The sequence below is a fragment of the Hyla sarda genome, unplaced genomic scaffold, assembly GCF_029499605.1.
Source record: "Hyla sarda isolate aHylSar1 unplaced genomic scaffold, aHylSar1.hap1 scaffold_1460, whole genome shotgun sequence".
In the NCBI taxonomy this organism is placed as follows: Eukaryota; Metazoa; Chordata; class Amphibia; order Anura; family Hylidae; genus Hyla; species Hyla sarda.
In genome coordinates, this window is record NW_026608091.1 from 68,891 (window position 1) to 88,026 (window position 19,136).

At 46.1% G+C, this 19,136-nt stretch overlaps 1 protein-coding gene across 1 annotated transcript in view; it reads right to left on the reverse strand.

The window, feature by feature from the left end:
- TRIM25 (tripartite motif containing 25) overlaps positions 1-8,796 on the reverse strand; it is a 41,382-nt gene extending 32,586 nt beyond the window's left edge. The window contains exons 1-5 of the mRNA XM_056552232.1: positions 7,120-8,796; positions 4,903-4,998; positions 4,599-4,832; positions 2,589-2,727; positions 2,442-2,507 (exon numbers count right to left, since the gene is read on the reverse strand). Coding sequence (XP_056408207.1) covers positions 2,442-2,507; positions 2,589-2,727; positions 4,599-4,832; positions 4,903-4,998; positions 7,120-7,722 — 1,138 coding nt within the window. The 5' untranslated portion in view covers positions 7,723-8,796. The remainder of the gene's footprint in view (positions 1-2,441; positions 2,508-2,588; positions 2,728-4,598; positions 4,833-4,902; positions 4,999-7,119) is intronic.
- Positions 8,797-19,136: the final 10,340 nt, after the last annotated feature.

Below are 19,136 nucleotides of genomic sequence, written 5' to 3' on the forward strand. Positions count from 1 at the left end.
TATACAGGAGGATGTATATATATATATATGGGAGCGTATACAGGAGGATATATATATATATATGGGGGTGTATACAGGAGGATATATATATGGGGGTGTATACAGGAGGATATATATATGGGGGTGTATACAGGAGGATATATATATATATGGGGGTGTATACAGGAGGATATATATATATATATGGGGGTGTATACAGGAGGATATATATACATATATATATATATGGGGGTGTATACAGGAGGATATATATATATGGGGGTGTATACAGGAGGATATATATATGGGAGTGTATACAGGAGGATGTATATATATATATATATATATGGGAGTGTATACAGGAGGATGTATATATATATATATATATATATATATATATGGGAGTGTATACAGGAGGATATATATATATATATATAGATGGGGGTGTATACAGGAGGATATATATATATATATGGGGGGTGTACAGAAGGATATATATATATATATATATATATATGGGAGTGTATACAGGAGTATATATATATATATAGGAGTGTATACAGGAGGATATATATATATATATATATATATATATATATATATATGTGGGAGTGTATACAGGAGGATATATATGGGGGTGTATACAGGAGGATATATATATATATATGGAGGTGTATACAGGAGGATATATATATATGGAGGTGTATACAGGAGGATATATATATATATATATATGGGAGTGTATACAGGAGGATGTATATATATATATGGGAGTGTATACAGGAGGATGTATATATATATATGGGAGTGTATACAGGAGGATATATATATATGGGGGTGTATAAAGGAGGATATATATATATATATATATGGGAGCGTATACAGGAGGATATATATATATATGGGGGTGTACACAGGAGGATATATATATATATGGAGGTGTATACAGGAGGATATATATATATGGAGGTGTTTACAGGAGGATATATATATGGGAGTGTATACAGGAGGATATATATATATATGGGAGTGTATACAGGAGGATGTATATATATATATATGGGAGTGTATACAGGAGGATGTATATATATATGGGAGTGTATACAGGAGGATATATATATATATGGGAGTGTATACAGGAGGATGTATATATATATATATGGGAGTGTATACAGGAGGATGTATATATATATATATGGGAGTGTATACAGGAGGATATATATATAGATGGGGGTGTATAAAGGAGGATATATATATATATATGGGAGCGTATACAGGAGGATGTATATATATATATATGGGAGCGTATACAGGAGGATATATATATATATGGGGGTGTATACAGGAGGATATATATATATGGGGGTGTATACAGGAGGATATATATATATATATATATGGGGGTGTATACAGGAGGATATATATATATATATGGGAGTGTATACAGGAGGATATATATATATATGGGGGTGTATACAGGAGGATATATATATATGGGGGTGTATACAGGAGGATATATATATATGGAGGTGTATACAGGAGGATATATATATATATATATATGGGGGTGTATACAGGAGGATATATATATGGTAGTGTATACAGGAGGATATATATGGGGGTGTATACAGGAGGATTTATATATGGGAGTGTATACATGAGGATATATATATATATATATATATATGGGGGTGTATACAGGAGGATATATATATTGGAGTGTATACAGGAGGATATATATGGGGGTGTATACAGGAGGATTTATATATGGGAGTGTATACATGAGGATATATATATATATATATATATATATATATATGGGAGTGTATACAGGAGGATATATATGGGGGTGTATACAGGAGGATTTATATATGGGAGTGTATACATGAGGATATATATATATATATATGGGGGTGTATACAGGAGGATATATATATGGGGGTGTATACAGGAGGATATATATATGGGAGTGTATACAGGAGAATATATATGGGGGTGTATACAGGAGGATATATATATATATATATATATATATATGGGGGTGTATACAGGAGGATATATATGGGGGTGTATACAGGAGGATATATATATATGGGGGTGTATACAGGAGGATATATATATATATATGGGAGTGTATACATGAGGATATATATATATATATGGGAGTGTATACAGGAGGATATATATATGGGAGTGTATACAGGAGGATATATATGGGGGTGTATACAGGAGGATATATATATATATGGGGGTGTATACAGGAGGATATATATATATATGGGAGTGTGTACAGGAGGATATATATGGGGGTGTATACAGGAGGATATATATATATGGGGGTGTATACAGGAGGATATATATATATGGGGGTGTATACAGGAGGATATATATATATGGGGGTGTATACAGGAGGATATATATGTTGGTGGATATGAGGGTATATAGTGCACAGCTCTTGGTACCTCCTCCTGACATTGGCTCCGCCCCCGAGGTTCTTGCTGTGGGTTGGCACTTGTATACTGAAGTTTCTGTTTGGAGAAGTGAAAAGTATAAGCTGAGGATTTAATCTGTAGGGACTACAGAGCCCAGCAGAGCAGAGGAGTCCGTACCGGTCTGGCAGAAGCTGGATCTGATGATTTCCTTCAGGGACACGGTCTTCTTATAGATGCTCTGCAGCAACTTCTCATCAAACTCCGTCTTTGGTTTATACGGCTCCTTAGATGTCGTGTCCTTCAGTTTAGAGGCCCTCTGAGGAAACATGGAGGATGATGGGAAAGATCTCTAAATAATGTCATACAGTACATCACTAGTCCTATATTATACCCCAGAGCTGTACTCACTATTCTGCTGGTGAGGTCACTGTGTACATACATTACATTACTTATCCTGTACTGATCCTGAGTTATATCCTGTATTATACTCCAGAGCTGTACTCACTATTCTGCTGGTGAGGTCACTGTGTACATACATTACTGATCCTGTACTGACCCTGAGTTATATCCTGTATTATACTCCAGAGCTGTACTCACTATTCTGCTGGTGAGGTCACTGTGTACATACATTACATTACTTATCCTGTACTGATCCTGAGTTATATCCTGTATTATACTCCAGAGCTGTACTCACTATTCTGCTGGTGAGGTCACTGTGTACATACATTACATTACTTATCCTGTACTGATCCTGAGTTATATCCTGTATTATACTCCAGAGCTGTACTCACTATTCTGCTGGTGAGGTCACTGTGTACATACATTACTTATCCTGTACTGATCCTGAGTTATATCCTGTATTATACTCCAGAGCTGTACTCACTATTCTGCTGGTGAGGTCTCTGTGTACATACATTACTTATCCTGTACTGATCCTGAGTTATATCCTGTATTATACTCCAGAGCTGTACTCACTATTCTGCTGGTGAGGTCACTGTGTACATACATTACATTACTTATCCTGTACTGATCCTGTATAACACTCACTATTCTGCTGGTGAGGTCTCTGTGTACATACATTACTTATCCTGTACTGATCCTGAGTTATATCCTGTATTATACTCCAGAGCTGTACTCACTATTCTGCTGGTGAGGTCACTGTGTACATACATTACATTACTTATCCTGTACTGATCCTGTATAACACTCACTATTCTGCTGGTGAGGTCACTGTGTACATACATTACATTACTTATCCTGTACTGATCCTGTACTCACCTCTTGTACTCACTATTCTGCTGGTGAGGTCACTGTGTACATACATTACATTACTTATCCTGTACTGATCCTGAGTTATATCCTGTATTATACTCCAGAGCTGTACTCACTATTTTGCTGGTGAGATCACTGTGTACATACATTACATTACTTATCCTGTACTGATCCTGAGTTATATCCTGTATTATACTCCAGAGCTGTACTCACTATTCTGCTGGTGAGATCACTGTGTACATACATTACATTACTTATCCTGTACTGATCCTGAGTTATATCCTGTATAACACTCACTATTCTGCTGGTGAGGTCTCTGTGTACATACATCACATTACTTATCCTGTACTGATCCTGTATAACACTCACTATTCTGCTGGTGAGGTCACTGTGTACATACATTACATTACTTATCCTGTACTGATCCTGTATAACACTCACTATTCTGCTGGTGAGGTCTCTGTGTACATACATTACATTACTTATCCTGTACTGATCCTGTATAACACTCACTATTCTGCTGGTGAGGTCTCTGTGTACATACATTACATTACTTATCCTGTACTGATCCTGAGTTATATCCTGTATAACACTCACTATTCTGCTGGTGAGGTCTCTGTGTACATACATTACATTACTTATCCTGTACTGATCCTGTATAACACTCACTATTTTGCTGGTGAGGTCACTGTGTACATACATTACATTACTTATCCTGTACTGATCCTGTATAACACTCACTATTCTGCTGGTGAGGTCACTGTGTACATACATTACATTACTTATCCTGTACTGATCCTGTATAACACTCACTATTCTGCTGGTGAGGTCTCTGTGTACATACATTACATTACTTCTAGAACTCGGGTGTTAAGCCATATATGGTGCAGTATACTCCGGAGCTGCGCTCCTCACCTTGAGGAATTGGAGGTCGTCCTGCTCTTGGAGGAGGCTGTGCACTCGGCTGCTCATCCTCTCATACTCCTGCCTCTTCTTGGCCAGGACGTTCTGTGTGTAGGAGAACTTGGAGGTGACTTTCCTCTCCTCCTCCTCGATCTTGGCCATGGCCGCACGACGCTCCTCCTCGATCAGACTCTTCATCTCCTCAAACTCCGCCTCTATTAGTTCCTTCTTCTTCTTGGTATTTTCCTGTATAGACGGAGAGGATTAATCGTGGACATCCATAGGGGGCCCCATTTCCCGGGGTCCACACACTCACCAGCAGGCGTCTCTGCTCACTCTTCACCTCCTCCGCTGTGTTTGCCGCCTTCTCAATTTTCTGGTTCACGCTTCTTAACATATTCGTGTAATGGAGCTGAAAAGAAGAAAATGATATCACTGGAAACCAACCTAGCCGACATAATATTCTCTACAGGCTACATACGGTGCGCTCTCCTCCTCTACAGGCTACATACGATGCGCTCTCCTCCTCTACAGGTTACATACGATGCGCTCTCCTCCTCTACAGGTTACATACGCTGCGCTCTCCTCCTCTACAGGTTACATACACTGCGCTCTCCTCCTCTACAGGCTACATACGCTGTGCTCTCCTCCTCTACAGGCTACATACGATGCGCTCTCCTCCTCTACAGGTTACATACGATGCGCTCTCCTCTACAGGTTACATACGCTGTGCTCTCCTCCTCTACAGGTTACATACGCTGCGCTCTCCTCCTCTACAGGTTACATACGATGCGCTCTCCTCCTCTACAGGCTACATACGATGCGCTCTCCTCCTCTACAGGTTACATACGCTGTGCTATCCTCCTCTACAGGTTACATACGCTGCGCTCTCCTCCTCTACAGGCTACATACGATGCGCTCTCCTCCTCTACAGGTTACATACGATGCGCTCTCCTCCTCTACAGGTTACATACGCTGTGCTCTCCTCATCTACAGGTTACATACGCTGTGCTCTCCTCCTCTACAGGCTACATACGATGCGCTCTCCTCCTCTACAGGTTACATACGATGTGCTCTCCTCCTCTACAGGCTACATACGCTGTGCTCTCCTCCTCTACAGGTTACATACGCTGCGCTCTCCTCCTCTACAGGTTACATACGCTGCGCTCTCCTCCTCTACAGGTTACATACGCTGCGCTCTCTTCCTCTACAGGTTACACACTATGTGCTCTCCTCCTCTACAGGTTACATAACAGGTAACACACCACACAGGTAACATAACAAACAGGTAATTCACCACACAGGTAACGTAACACACCACACAGGTAACGTAACAAACAGGTAATTCACCACACAGGTAACGTAACACACCACACAGGTAACGTAACAAACAGGTAATTCACCACACAGGTAACGTAACACACCACACAGGTAACGTAACAAACAGGTAACACACCACACAGGTAACGTAACAAACAGGTAACACACCACACAGGTAACGTAACAAACAGGTAATTCACCACACAGGTAACGTAACACACCACACAGGTAACATAACAAACAGGTAACGTAACAAACAGGTAACACACCACACAGGTAACGTAACAAACAGGTAACACACCACACAGGTAACGTAACAAACAGGTAACACACCACACAGGTAACGTAACAAACAGGTAACACACCACACAGGTAACGTAACAAACAGGTAACACACCACACAGGTAACACACCACACAGGTAACGTAACAAACAGGTAATTCACCACACAGGTAACGTAACACACCACACAGGTAACGTAACAAACAGGTAACACACCACACAGGTAATGTAACAAACAGGTAATACACCACACAAAGGTAACACATCACACAGGTAACGTAACAAACAGGTAACACACCACACAGGTAACGTAACAAACAGGTAACACACCACACAGGTAACGTAACAAACAGGTAATTCACCACACAGGTAACGTAACAAACAGGAAACACACCACACAGGTAACGTAACAAACAGGTAACACACCACACAGGTAACACACCACACAGGTAACGTAACAAACAGGTAACACACCACACAGGTAACGTAACAAACAGGTAACACACCACACAGGTAACACACCACACAGGTAACGTAACAAACAGGTAATTCACCACACAGGTAACGTAACACACCACACAGGTAACGTAACAAACAGGTAACACACCACACAGGTAATGTAACAAACAGGTAACACACCACACAAAGGTAACACATCACACAGGTATAACACAAGTGACACATAACACTGAGGAGAAAGGTGAGGGGGATCCTGAGAGGACTTAAGTAGGGAAAAGTTAAAGGGATGCATGGGGGAGGGGAAGAAGGTAAAGGGACGTAATGGGGAAGGGGGGAAAGGTAAAGGGGATGGGAATGTTGAGGGTAAGCAAGGGGGGGGGGGAAGGTAAAGGGATGGAAGGGGGGGGGTGAGAGTGAGGTGGATGAGGGAAAGGTGTAGTATACACAGAGGTCCCGTAGGGGGCCCACTCACCTCCTTCTGGTGCTTGGCCTCCCGCAGGGTGTAGGTCCTGCAGGTCTTGTGGCCCAGGGCACAGTACGCACACAGGCACTGGCCATGCTCCCAGCAGTAGTGGTCCATCAGCTTGTTGTGCTCCGTGCACTTTCTCTCCTTCAGGTCCCGCAGGGGCTGGCTCAGCAGGTGGTCCAGGAAGGCAGGGCTCTGCAGGTGAGGCATCAGGTGCTCCTGGCAGAAGGAGGCCATGCAGGTGAGGCAGGTTTTGGAGGCAGCCTCCTTCCTGCAGCTGTCACACAGCACAGCTTCCTTGTTGGGAGCACTGTCAGGGGTCTCGTCCTCTAACTCTTCTTCCTGGTGGTCAGGGTCCTCCCTGCGAGCGGCCATCACCTGACTCACCAGGTTGCTGAGCAGGGTGTTCTTCCTGAGCTCCGGCTTACTGGAGAAGACATAGCGGCACTGTGGGCAGTTGTACTGGGCATCCTGCACCCCCTTCCAGCTTAAGTCCAGACACTGGGAGCAGAAGTTGTGACCGCATGGGAGAGTCACCGGGGTGGTGAAGAGACTCAGGCAGATCGAGCAGGTCAGCTCCTCAGCCATCTCCTCCAGAGACTGTGCCATGGTGGACACTAGAAGGGACCCGGCCCCTGTGTATGGACAGATGAGAAGGGAACGAGAACTGTCACCCGTCCCCGGCCCCTGTGTATGGACAGATGAGAAGGGAACGAGAACTGTCACCCGGCCCCAGACCCTGTGTATGGACAGATGAGAAGGGAACGAGAACTGTCACCCGGCCTTAGACCCTGTGTATGGACAGATTAGAAGGGAACGAGAACTGTCACCCGGCCCCTGTGTATGGACAGATGAGAAGGGAACGAGAACTGTCACCCGTCCCCAGACCCTGTGTATGGACAGATTAGAAGGGAACGAGAACTGTCACCCGGCCCCTGTGTATGGACAGATGAGAAGGGAACGAGAACTGTCACCCGGCCCCTGTGTATGGACAGATGAGAAGGGAACGAGAACTGTCACCCGGCCCCAGACCCTGTGTATGGACAGATGAGAAGGGAACGAGAACTGTCACCCGTCCCCTGTGTATGGACAGATGAGAAGGGAACGAGAACTGTCACCCGTCCCCAGACCCTGTGTATGGACAGATGAGAAGGGAACGAGAACTGTCACCCGGCCCCAGACCCTGTGTATGGACAGATGAGAAGGGAACGAGAACTGTCACCCGGCCCCAGACCCTGTGTATGGACAGATGAGAAGGGAACGAGAACTGTCACCCGTCCCCAGACCCTGTGTATGGACAGATGAGAAGGGAACGAGAACTGTCACCCGTCCCCTGTGTATGGACAGATGAGAAGGGAACGAGAACTGTCACCCGTCCCCTGTGTATGGACAGATGAGAAGGGAACGAGAACTGTCACCCGTCCCCTGTGTATGGACAGATGAGAAGGGAACGAGAACTGTCACCCGGCCCCTGTGTATGGACAGATGAGAAGGGAACGAGAACTGTCACCCGGCCCCGGTGTATGGACAGATGAGAAGGGAACGAGAACTGTCACCCGGCCCCTGTGTATGGACAGATGAGAAGGGAACGAGAACTGTCACCCGTCCCCTGTGTATGGACAGATGAGAAGGGAACGAGAACTGTCACCCGGCCCCGGTGTAGATAGACAGAGAAGGAATAGAAACGACCTGCAGCCACGGACACTGCGGAAAGAGTTTCTAGTTTCGTTTCTTACTTTGTGACTCACAAGGGGGAGGGAAGTAGGGAAAGATCGACAGAGAGGAGGGGAGGAGAGAGGAGGGGAGGAGGAAGAGGGAAGTAGGGAAAGATCATCAGAGTAGGGAGGAGAGAGGAGGGGAGGAGGAAGAGGGAAGTAGGGAAAGATCAGAGGAGGAGGAGGAGGGAGGTAGGGAAAGATCATTAGAGAGGAGAGAAATATCATCAAAGAGAGGAGGAGATGAGGACCCTTGTAGACACCTTAGTAGTGTCTCTATCTTTTCCCTCCTCTCCATGTTCCCCCATTAATGTGTCTATTCTTAGGACATTTCTAGTCCCTGTGGTTTATCCTTCTATTAGCAAGGTAAGAGAGAAAGGCAGCCTGGCACTGCTGCTGCATACACCTGTAGGATGGTACGTGTAATGGACAATAGTCTGCAGTGTGATATTTCGGCAGTGGGCGGTGGTGCAAACTTATGCATGCAAGAGCTTCAAGTTCATGTAATCCAACAAATAGAGATAATAAGTGCACTCACCGTAATAGCTGCTTTATCCATGAAGTTTATTCAAGGTCCACATCAAAAATTGACAGTGCAGGGAGACGACATAGGGAGGAGGGTGAGCATGGGCTACGGACCCGTCTCGCGCTACAAGTGCTTTGTGAGGCCGCTCTATTACTTCTCATTGTCATCAATCAAAAGTATCAGCCATTGGCTCCAGTTCTGACTATAGCTCAGTGGTCTGAGGAGTCTACATGTGTTGTATGTGGGAGACCAGGGTTCTAATCCTACTTCCCTTAATTCTTACACAGCACTCTGTATTTTGGGAGAATAATATGACTAACCTTCAGATGCTTCTCAGTCTTGCAGGTAGTCTGGGGGGGGGGGTGTAAAGAGCTCAGAGATCATATTGGGGTCCTTGGTTCCAGTGCCGGCTGTAGGAAATGCTGCCATGGTTGGAGCTCTCAACCCACTGTCCACAAAGCGTGACTATCCTGTGAGACATGTGGCTTTTACCTTCACCTGGATCTATTTATGATACTGTTATGTTACATCACAACTGATATATCACCACTGAAGTCTGTGGTGTGGTGTAGGACCTCACACAGGATCTAGTCCCCGGTCTCTTCTCAGAAGTTTCCCACAGTAATTCTTTATCATCTTACCATATTAACCACTAAGCCACGGCTTCTCTCCATGTTCCCCCATTAATGTGTCTATTCTTAGAAGGATAAACCACAGGCACTAGAAATGTCCTATTACTTTTGATTGATGACAATGAGAAGTATCAGCCATGGGCTCCAGTTCTGACTATAGCTCAGTGGTCTGAGGAGTCTACATGTGTTGTATGTGGGAGACCAGGGTTCTAATCCCTCTTCCCAATGTTATTACACAATCATTTATTTATATCACTACCTGTTCTCCTGAATAATGACACTGAGAAACCTTCTCTTGTACTTCAGACCAGGAGGTGGCTCAGAGGGTAAAGAGCCAGGAGAACCACTAAGACCAGTAGAGATGCTGAAGACCCTGGTTCAAATCCTGGCTACTCTGATTCAATTCCTGGTACTGTGATATAGGAGCTGAAAGTCCCTGTTGTGGTTGGGGGACATTTAATATCATAGGTTATGTTAAGATTGCCTAAGTGGTGACACTTAGGCAAATTTTTGAGAAAAGTACCTACCTCTTACCCATCATCACTCCTAAAGGCATCTCCATCCTCAAGAGCTTCTAAGGCCATTTACCTGCACAATCTGTTCATGTGGAGATGATATAGTCAGGGAATGTTACAGGACTTGAACCCAGGTCTCCTCCATGAGCAGCAGAGCCCCTATCCTCTGAGCTGTCATGCTGCTCATGGAATAGCTGCTTATTTCGGTAAACATGACATTTAGATTCTGGAAGAACAGTTCCACCATAACCTAAATGTCATGTTTACTACAATGTACAGATTGGTACTAGGCAGTATGATAGCTCAGGGGATAGCAGTGCTGCCTGTCATGGTGGTAGACCTGGGTTCAAACCCTCCTGACTACCAGTTGTACAACAAATCCCACAGGTGAGGAGCTGTCTGGTGGGTAACTGGTGTCCTAAGTGGAGATCAGAAATCTTCCATGGAGATCTCAAGCAACATTTTTAAAAACTCATATATATATATAATCTTTCCAATAGCCTCTCTCAGCCCTTCTAGATTTTAAGCTTCTTTACAGATGATAGGGAATGTTACAGGACTTGAACCCAGGTCTCCTCCATGAGAGGCAAAGCCCCTATCCTCTGAGCTGTCATGGTGCTCATGAAATAGCTGCTTATTTCGGTAAACATGACATTTAGATTCTGGAAGAACAGTTCCACTATAACCTAAATGTCATGTTTACTACAATGTACAGATTGGTACTAGGCAGTATGATAGCTCAGGGGATAGCAGTGCTGCCTGTCATGGTGGTAGACCTGGGTTCAAACCCTCCTGACTACCAGTTGTACAACAAATCCCACAGGTGAGGAGCTGTCTGGTGGGTAACTGGTGTCCTAAGTGGAGATCAGAAATCTTCCATGGAGATCACAAGCAACATTTTTAAAAACTCATATATATATATATATATATATATATATATATATATATATATATATATATATATATATATATATATATATATAATCTTTCCAATAGCCTCTCTCAGCCCTTTTAGATGTTAAGCTGCTTTACAGCTGATAGGGGATGTTACAGGACTTGAACCCAGGTCTCCTCCATGAGCGGCACAGCCCCTATCCTCTGAGCTGTCATGGTGCTCATGAAATAGCTGCTTATTTCGGTAAACATGACATTTAGATTCTGGAAGAACAGTTCCACTATAACCTAAATGTCATGTTTACTACAATGTACAGACCAGTACAGACCAGTACAGACCAGTACAGACCAGTACAGACCATTACAGACCATTACAGACCATTACAGACCATTCCAGACCATTACAGACCATTACAGACCAGTATGATAGATCAGAGGATAGCAGCACTGCCTGTCATGGTGGAGACCTGGGTTCAAATCCTCCAAGATATCCATTATGCCAGTTGTAGAACAGTCTGAGGATACAAATGGTCTGATCCTTCTAGAGGCAGACGTTATGTGGTGAGGAAAATAGTGTCTTCATAAAAAAATAAAAATTAATATGGGGGAACTGTTGGTTATAAAACCTTGCCTAAGTGTAAACACTTAGGCCCACATTTATCATTGTCTTTAGACAGTTTTTTGCGCCCCTTTTTGTTTACACATTTCTGCTGCTTTTGAGTTTGGCAATAGACATGATATGGAAGGGATTTATCATTGTGCCTTTTTATAAAAAGGAGCAAAAAAAAAAAAAGGCACAAAGCCACTGAAAAGTCTCTAAAACTACACTAGTCCAGACATGATGTCGCTTTTTGGTGTATGTGTAGACCGAAATTTCAGAAAATGTGACCTGCACAAAATTTATTAAAGCTCTTTTACCTTTTAATAAATTTGGTTCCCTACACATTATCAGCACACAAAAAAAAGGTGAAAAAAATGCTTCACTTGCACTGCAATGATAAATGTGGGCCTTAATCTTTAACCTCTTCAGGACGTATACATATGCCCTGAGTCCTCAAGGACGTAGGGCATATGTATACACCTGTGGGAATTCCAGTCCCTGCCGCTCACCAGGCGGGGACCGGGATGCCTGTTGATATAATTCAGCAGGCATCCCAGCATATCACCCAGGGGGCCCTGAGACCCCGCCCCCATGTCGGTGATCACTTCAGATCTGCGATTTGTCGCTATTCCGGGCTGATCGTGTCTCTGGTGACCCGATCGCCCGCAAAATAGGGATGATCGGAGCTGTCAGTGACAGCCCTGATCATCATAAGGGATAGAAGCAAGGTTGCAGTGGTGCCACCCCCTCCTATCCCCTGCCATTAGTCAGCAATGAGTACTGACCAATGGCAGTTGAAAAGGGGGGGGGTTACCATGGAAACCACCTGCTCTGCCCACCCCTGGATGTCAGGCAGAATGTGGGGAGAAGATGCGGTGGGGACCGGCGATCATCGGAGATCAGCGGTGCAGGTAGGGAGGCGACGGCGTGGAGCATCAAGGAAGGTGGCAGTAAAGCGATATTTACTGCTGCCTTCCTAGTGGTTGCCAAACTGCAACTCCCAGCATGCCCAGACAGCCAAAGGCTGTCTGGGCATGCTGGAAGTTGTAGTTTTGCAACATCTGGAGGGTCACAGTTTGGAGACCATCATATACAGTGGTGCCCAAACGGAAGCCCTCCAGATGTTGCAAAACTGCAACTCTCAGCATGCCTAGACTGCCCAGGCATGCTGGGAGTTGTAGTTCTGTAACATCTGTCTCTTCAGATTGTGAAATTTTCATGACAACTTTGAAAATCGCTGCTCTACTTTGAAGCCCTCTAATATCTTCAAAAAGTAAAAATAGGTAAATTTTATGAGGCAACATAAAGTGGACAGATTGAAGCGCTCTGCTTCTAAAGGAAAATGGATATTCCAAATAAATGACACATTGATTCACATATACAAAGTTAGAAAAATGCTACATTTTTAGGAAATTTGGGGATTTTTCACTCAGAAATTATGCAAGTAACGACGAAAATTTACCACTAAAATAAAGTAGAATATGTCACGAAAAAACGATCTCAGAATAATCGGTAAAAGCAGTGACGGTGGTCAGAATTGCAAAAAATGGCTCCGTCCTTAAGGTGCAAAGGAGCTGCGTCCTTAAGGTGCAAAGGAGCTGCGTCCTTAAGGGGTTAAGGAGCTGCGTCCTTAAGGGGTTAAGGAGCTGCGTCCTTAAGGGGTTAAGGAGCTGCGTCCTTAAGGGGTTAAGGAGCTGCGTCCTTAAGGGGTTAAGGAGCTGCGTCCTTAAGGGGTTAAGGAGCTGCGTCCTTAAGGGGTTAAGGAGCTGCGTCCTTAAGGGGTTAAGGAGCTGCGTCCTTAAGGGGTTAAGGAGCTGCGTCCTTAAGGGGTTAAGGAGCAGGTCATTTTTGCACTTTTATTATTTCCTCCTCACCTTCTAGAAATCATAGCCCTTCCAGTTTTGCGCCTCCAGACCCATACGGGGGCTTTTTTTGTTTTGCGTCACCAATATCACTTTGTAATGACATCAATCGTTTCACTACAAAATCTACAGCAAAACCAGAAAAATTATTACCGGATTTTTCACCGTATAAGACGCACTTTTTGGAGTTGATGCGTCTCATACGGTAAATACACATTATTGGCCGGGACCCGCGCCTAATACAGGACATCGCTGATCGCGGTGATGCCCTGTATTAACCCTTCAGACGCAGTGATCACAGCTGACCGCCTCGTCTGAAGCGAAAGTGACACTAAACCGGCTGCTCAGTCGGGCTGTTCTGGATCGGCACGGTGAAATCACGGCGTCTTGAACAGATTACAGGACACTGGGAGGGACCTTACCTGCCTCCTCGCTGACTGCTCCGTGCCGGGATCCCCTGCATGGCCGGCGCTCTCCATCGTCATCACGCACGCTGTCCCGTCATCCAATAGGAGCGGCGTGTGTAGCAAAGTGATGGCGGCAACAGAGAGCGAGGATCCCGGGCAGTAGAGACGTTCCGGAGTGACGGGGACACCACGGGGACAGTGATGGAGGGCGACATCCAGGGCAGAGGTGACGGTCCGGAGCGGCGGGAACATGCGAGCATAACCTCCTATACCAGTGGTCTTCAACCTGCGGACCTCCAGATGTTGCAAAACTACAACTCTCAGCATGCCCGGACAGCCAACGGCAACATCTGGAGGTCCGCAGGTTGAAGGTTCAGAATCTTTTTTTTCTAGATTTTCATCCAAATTGGGTGCGTCTTATATGGCGAAAAATAGTGTTTGTGAGGCAAAAACAACTTTTGGGGGTTTGGGATTCTACGCGGTGCAGATCTTTATCCTGTAGGTCCATACGGTTACAAGGACCCCTCATTTATGTAGATTTTAGTTTACACCCTAAAGCACCGAATTGTATATGTGGAAGAAAGTCATCTTTTCCAGGGCGGTGTGAGGGTCATCTTTTCCAGGGCGGCGTGAGGGCCATCTTTTCCAGGGCGGCGTGAGGGCCATCTTTTCCAGGGCGGCGTGAGGGCCATCTTTTCCAGGGCGGCGTGAGGGTCATCTTTTCCAGGGCGGCGTGAGGGCCATCTTTTCCAGGGCGGCGTGAGGGCCATCTTTTCCAGGGCGGCGTGAGGGCCATCTTTTCCAGGGCGGCGTGAGGGTCATCTTTTCCAGGGCGGCGTGAGGGTCATCTTTTCCAGGGCGGCGTGAGGGCCATCTTTTCCAGGGCGGCGTGAGGGTCATCTTTTCCAGGGCGGCGTGAGGGCCATCTTTTCCAGGGCGGCGTGAGGGTCATCTTTTCCAGGGCGGCGTGAGGGTCATCTTTTCCAGGGCGGCGTGAGGGTCATCTTTTCCAGGGCGGCGTGAGGGTCATCTTTTCCAGGGCGGCGTGAGGGTCATCTTTTCCAGGGCGGCGTGAGGGTCATCTTTTCCAGGGCGGCGTGAGGGCCATCTTTTCCAGGGCGGCGTGAGGGTCATCTTTTCCAGGGCGGCGTGAGGGTCATCTTTTCCAGGGCGGCGTGAGGGTCATCTTTTCCAGGGCGGCGTGAGGGTCATCTTTTCCAAGCGGCGTGAGGGTCATCTTTTCCAAGCGGCGTGAGGGTCATCTTTTCCAGGGCGGCGTGAGGGTCATCTTTTCCAGGGCGGCGTGAGGGTCATCTTTTCCAGGGCGGCGTGAGGGTCATCTTTTCCAGGGCGGCGTGAGGGCCATCTTTTCCAGGGCGGCGTGAGGGCCATCTTTTCCAGGGCGGCGTGAGGGCCACCTTTTCCAGGGCGGCGTGAGGGTCATCTTTTCCAGGGCGGCGTGAGGGTCATCTTTTCCAGGGCGGCGTGAGGGTCATCTTTTCCAGGGCGGCGTGAGGGTCATCTTTTCCAGGGCGGCGTGAGGGTCATCTTTTCCAGGGCGGCGTGAGGGCCATCTTTTCCAGGGCGGCGTGAGGGTCATCTTTTCCAGGGCGGCGTGAGGGTCATCTTTTCCAAGCGGCGTGAGGGTCATCTTTTCCAGGGCGGCGTGAGGGTCATCTTTTCCAGGGCGGCGTGAGGGTCATCTTTTCCAGGGCGGCGTGAGGGTCATCTTTTCCAAGCGGCGTGAGGGTCATCTTTTCCAGGGCGGCGTGAGGGTCATCTTTTCCAGGGCGGCGTGAGGGTCATCTTTTCCAGGGCGGCGTGAGGGTCATCTTTTCCAGGGCGGCGTGAGGGTCATCTTTTCCAGGGCGGCGTGAGGGCCATCTTTTCCAGGGCGGCGTGAGGGTCATCTTTTCCAGGGCGGCGTGAGGGTCATCTTTTCCAGGGCGGCGTGAGGGTCATCTTTTCCAAGCGGCGTGAGGGTCATCTTTTCCAGGGCGGCGTGAGGGTCATCTTTTCCAGGGCGGTGTGAGGGCCATCTTTTCCAGGGCGGTATGAGGGTCATCTTTTCCAGGGCGGCGTGAGGGCCATCTTTTCCAAGCGGCGTGAGGGTCATCTTTTCCAGGGCGGCGTGAGGGTCATCTTTTCCAGGGCGGCGTGAGGGTCATCTTTTCCAGGGCGGCGTGAGGGTCATCTTTTCCAGGGCGGCGTGAGGGTCATCTTTTCCAGGGCGGCGTGAGGGCCATCTTTTCCAGGGCGGCGTGAGGGTCATCTTTTCCAGGGCGGCGTGAGGGTCATCTTTTCCAGGGCGGCGTGAGGGCCATCTTTTCCAGGGCGGTATGAGGGTCATCTTTTGCGCCATGGTCTGAAGTTTTTATCGGTGCCATTTTTGTTTTCACTTTTTTTTTTTTTTTTTTTTACAATTCAACAAAAAAGTTTATTAACCCCTTAAGGACCAGGCCATTTTATACCTTAAGGACCGGAGTGTTTTTTGCACATCTGACCACTGTCACTTTAAACATTAATAACTCTGATGCTTTTAGTTATCATTCTGATTCCGAGATTGTTTTTTCGTGACATATTCTACTTTAACTTAGTGGTAAAATTTTATGGTAACTTGCATCCTTTCTTGGTGAAAAATCCCAAAATTTGATGAAAAAAATGAAAATTTAGCATTTTTCTAACTTTGAAGCTCTCTGCTTGTAAGGAAAATGGATATTCAAAATATATTTTTTTGGGGTTCACATATACAATATGTCCACTTTATGTTTGCATCATAAAATTTATGAGTTTTTACTTTTGGAAGACACCAGAGGGCTTCAAAGTTCAGCAGCAATTTTGAAATTTTTCACAAAATTTTCAAACTCACTATTTTTCAGGGACCAGTTCAGTTTTGAAGTGGATTTGAAGGGTCTTCATATTAGAAATACCCCATAAAAGACCCCATTATAAAAACTACACCCCCTAAAGTATTCAAAAAAACATTCAGTAAGTGTATTAACCCTTTAGGTGTTTCACAGGAATAGCAGCAAAGTGAAGGAGAAAATTCAAAATCTTCATTTTTTACACTCGCATGTTCTTGTAGACCCAATTTTTGAATTTTTGCAAGGGGTAAAAAGGCGAAAATTTTTACTTGTATTTGAAACCCAATTTCTCTCAAGTAAGCACATACCTCATATGTCTATGTAAAGTGTTCGGCGGGCGCAGTAGAGGGCTCAGAAGGGAAGGAGCGACAAATGGTTTTTGGGGGGCATGCCGCATTTAGGAAGCCCCTATGGTGCCAGGACAGCAAAAAAAAAAAAACACATGGCATACCATTTTGGAAACTAGACCCCTCGGGGAACGTAACAAGGGGTTAAGTGAACCTTTATACCCCACAGGTGTTTCACGACTTTTGCATATGTAAAAAAATATATATTTTTTTTACCTAAAATGCTTGTTTTCCCAAAAATTTTACATTTTTTAAAAGGGTAATAGCAGAAAATACCCCCCAAAATTTGAAGCCCAATTTCTCCCGAGTACGGCCATGCCCCATATGTGACCCTAAACTGTTGCCTTGAAATACGACAGGGCTCCAAAGTGAGAGCGCCATGCGCATTTGATGCCTAAATTAGGGACTTGCATAGGGGTGGATATAGGGGTATTCTACGCCAGTGATTCCCAAACAGGGTGCCTCCAGCTGTTGTAAAACTCCCAGCATGCCTGGACAGTCAACGGCTATCTGGCAATACTGGGAGTAGTTGTTTTGCAACAGCTGGAGGCTCCGTTTTGGAAACAGTGGCGTACCAGACGTTTTTTCATTTTTATTGGGGAGGGGAGGGGGGCTGTGTAGGGGTATGTGTATATGTAGTGTTTTTTACTTTTTATTTTATTTTTTGTTAGTGTAGTGTAGTGTTTTTAGGGTACAGTCGCACGGGCGGGGGGTTCACAGTAGTTTCTCGCTGGCAGTTTGAGCTACGGCAGAAAATTTGACGCAGCTCAAACTTGCAGCCGGATACTTACTGTAATCCTCCGCCCATGTGAGTGTACCCTGTACGTTCACATTGGGGGGGGGGGGGGAACATCTAGCTGTTGCAAAACTACAACTCCCAGCATGTACGGTCTATCAGTGCATGCTGGGAGTTGTAGTTTTGCAACAGCTGGAGGCACACTGATTGTGAAACACCGAGTTTGGAAACAAACTCAGTGTTTTGCAACCAGTGTGCCTTCAGCTGTTGCAAAAGCTACAACCCCCAGCATGTACGGACAGCGGAAGGGCATGCTGGGTGTTGTAGTTATGCAACAGCTGGAGGCATACTACTTTGGCTGGGGATGCTGGGGATTGTAGTTATGCAACAGCTGGAGACACACTGGTTTGCTACTTAACTCAGTGTGCCTTCAGCTGTTGCAAAACTACAACTCTCAGCAGTCACCGACAGCCAACGGGCATGCTGGGAGTTGTAGTTATGCAACCACCAGATGCACCACTACAACTCCCAGCATGCACTTTAGCTGATTGTGCAAGCTGGGAGTTGTAGTTACACAACAGCTGAAGGTACACTTTTCCATAGAAAGAATGTGCCTCCAGCTGTTGCAAAACTACAAGTCCCAGCATGCCCATAAGGGCATGCTGGGAGTTGTGGTGGTCTGCCTCCTGCTGTTGCATAACTACAGCTCCCAGCATGCCCTTGTTGCATGCTGGGAGCTGTTGCTAAGCAACAGCAGGAGGCTGTCACTCACCTCCAACGATCCAGCAGCACAGGTCAGTCCCTCGTCGTCTCCGCCGCCGCCGCTGCTTCTGGGGCCCCGATCCCAACAGGGACGCCGGGGATCGGGGTCCCCAGCACCCGGGGTGCACGTCCCGCACCCGCTCACGTCCTCCGGAAGAGGAG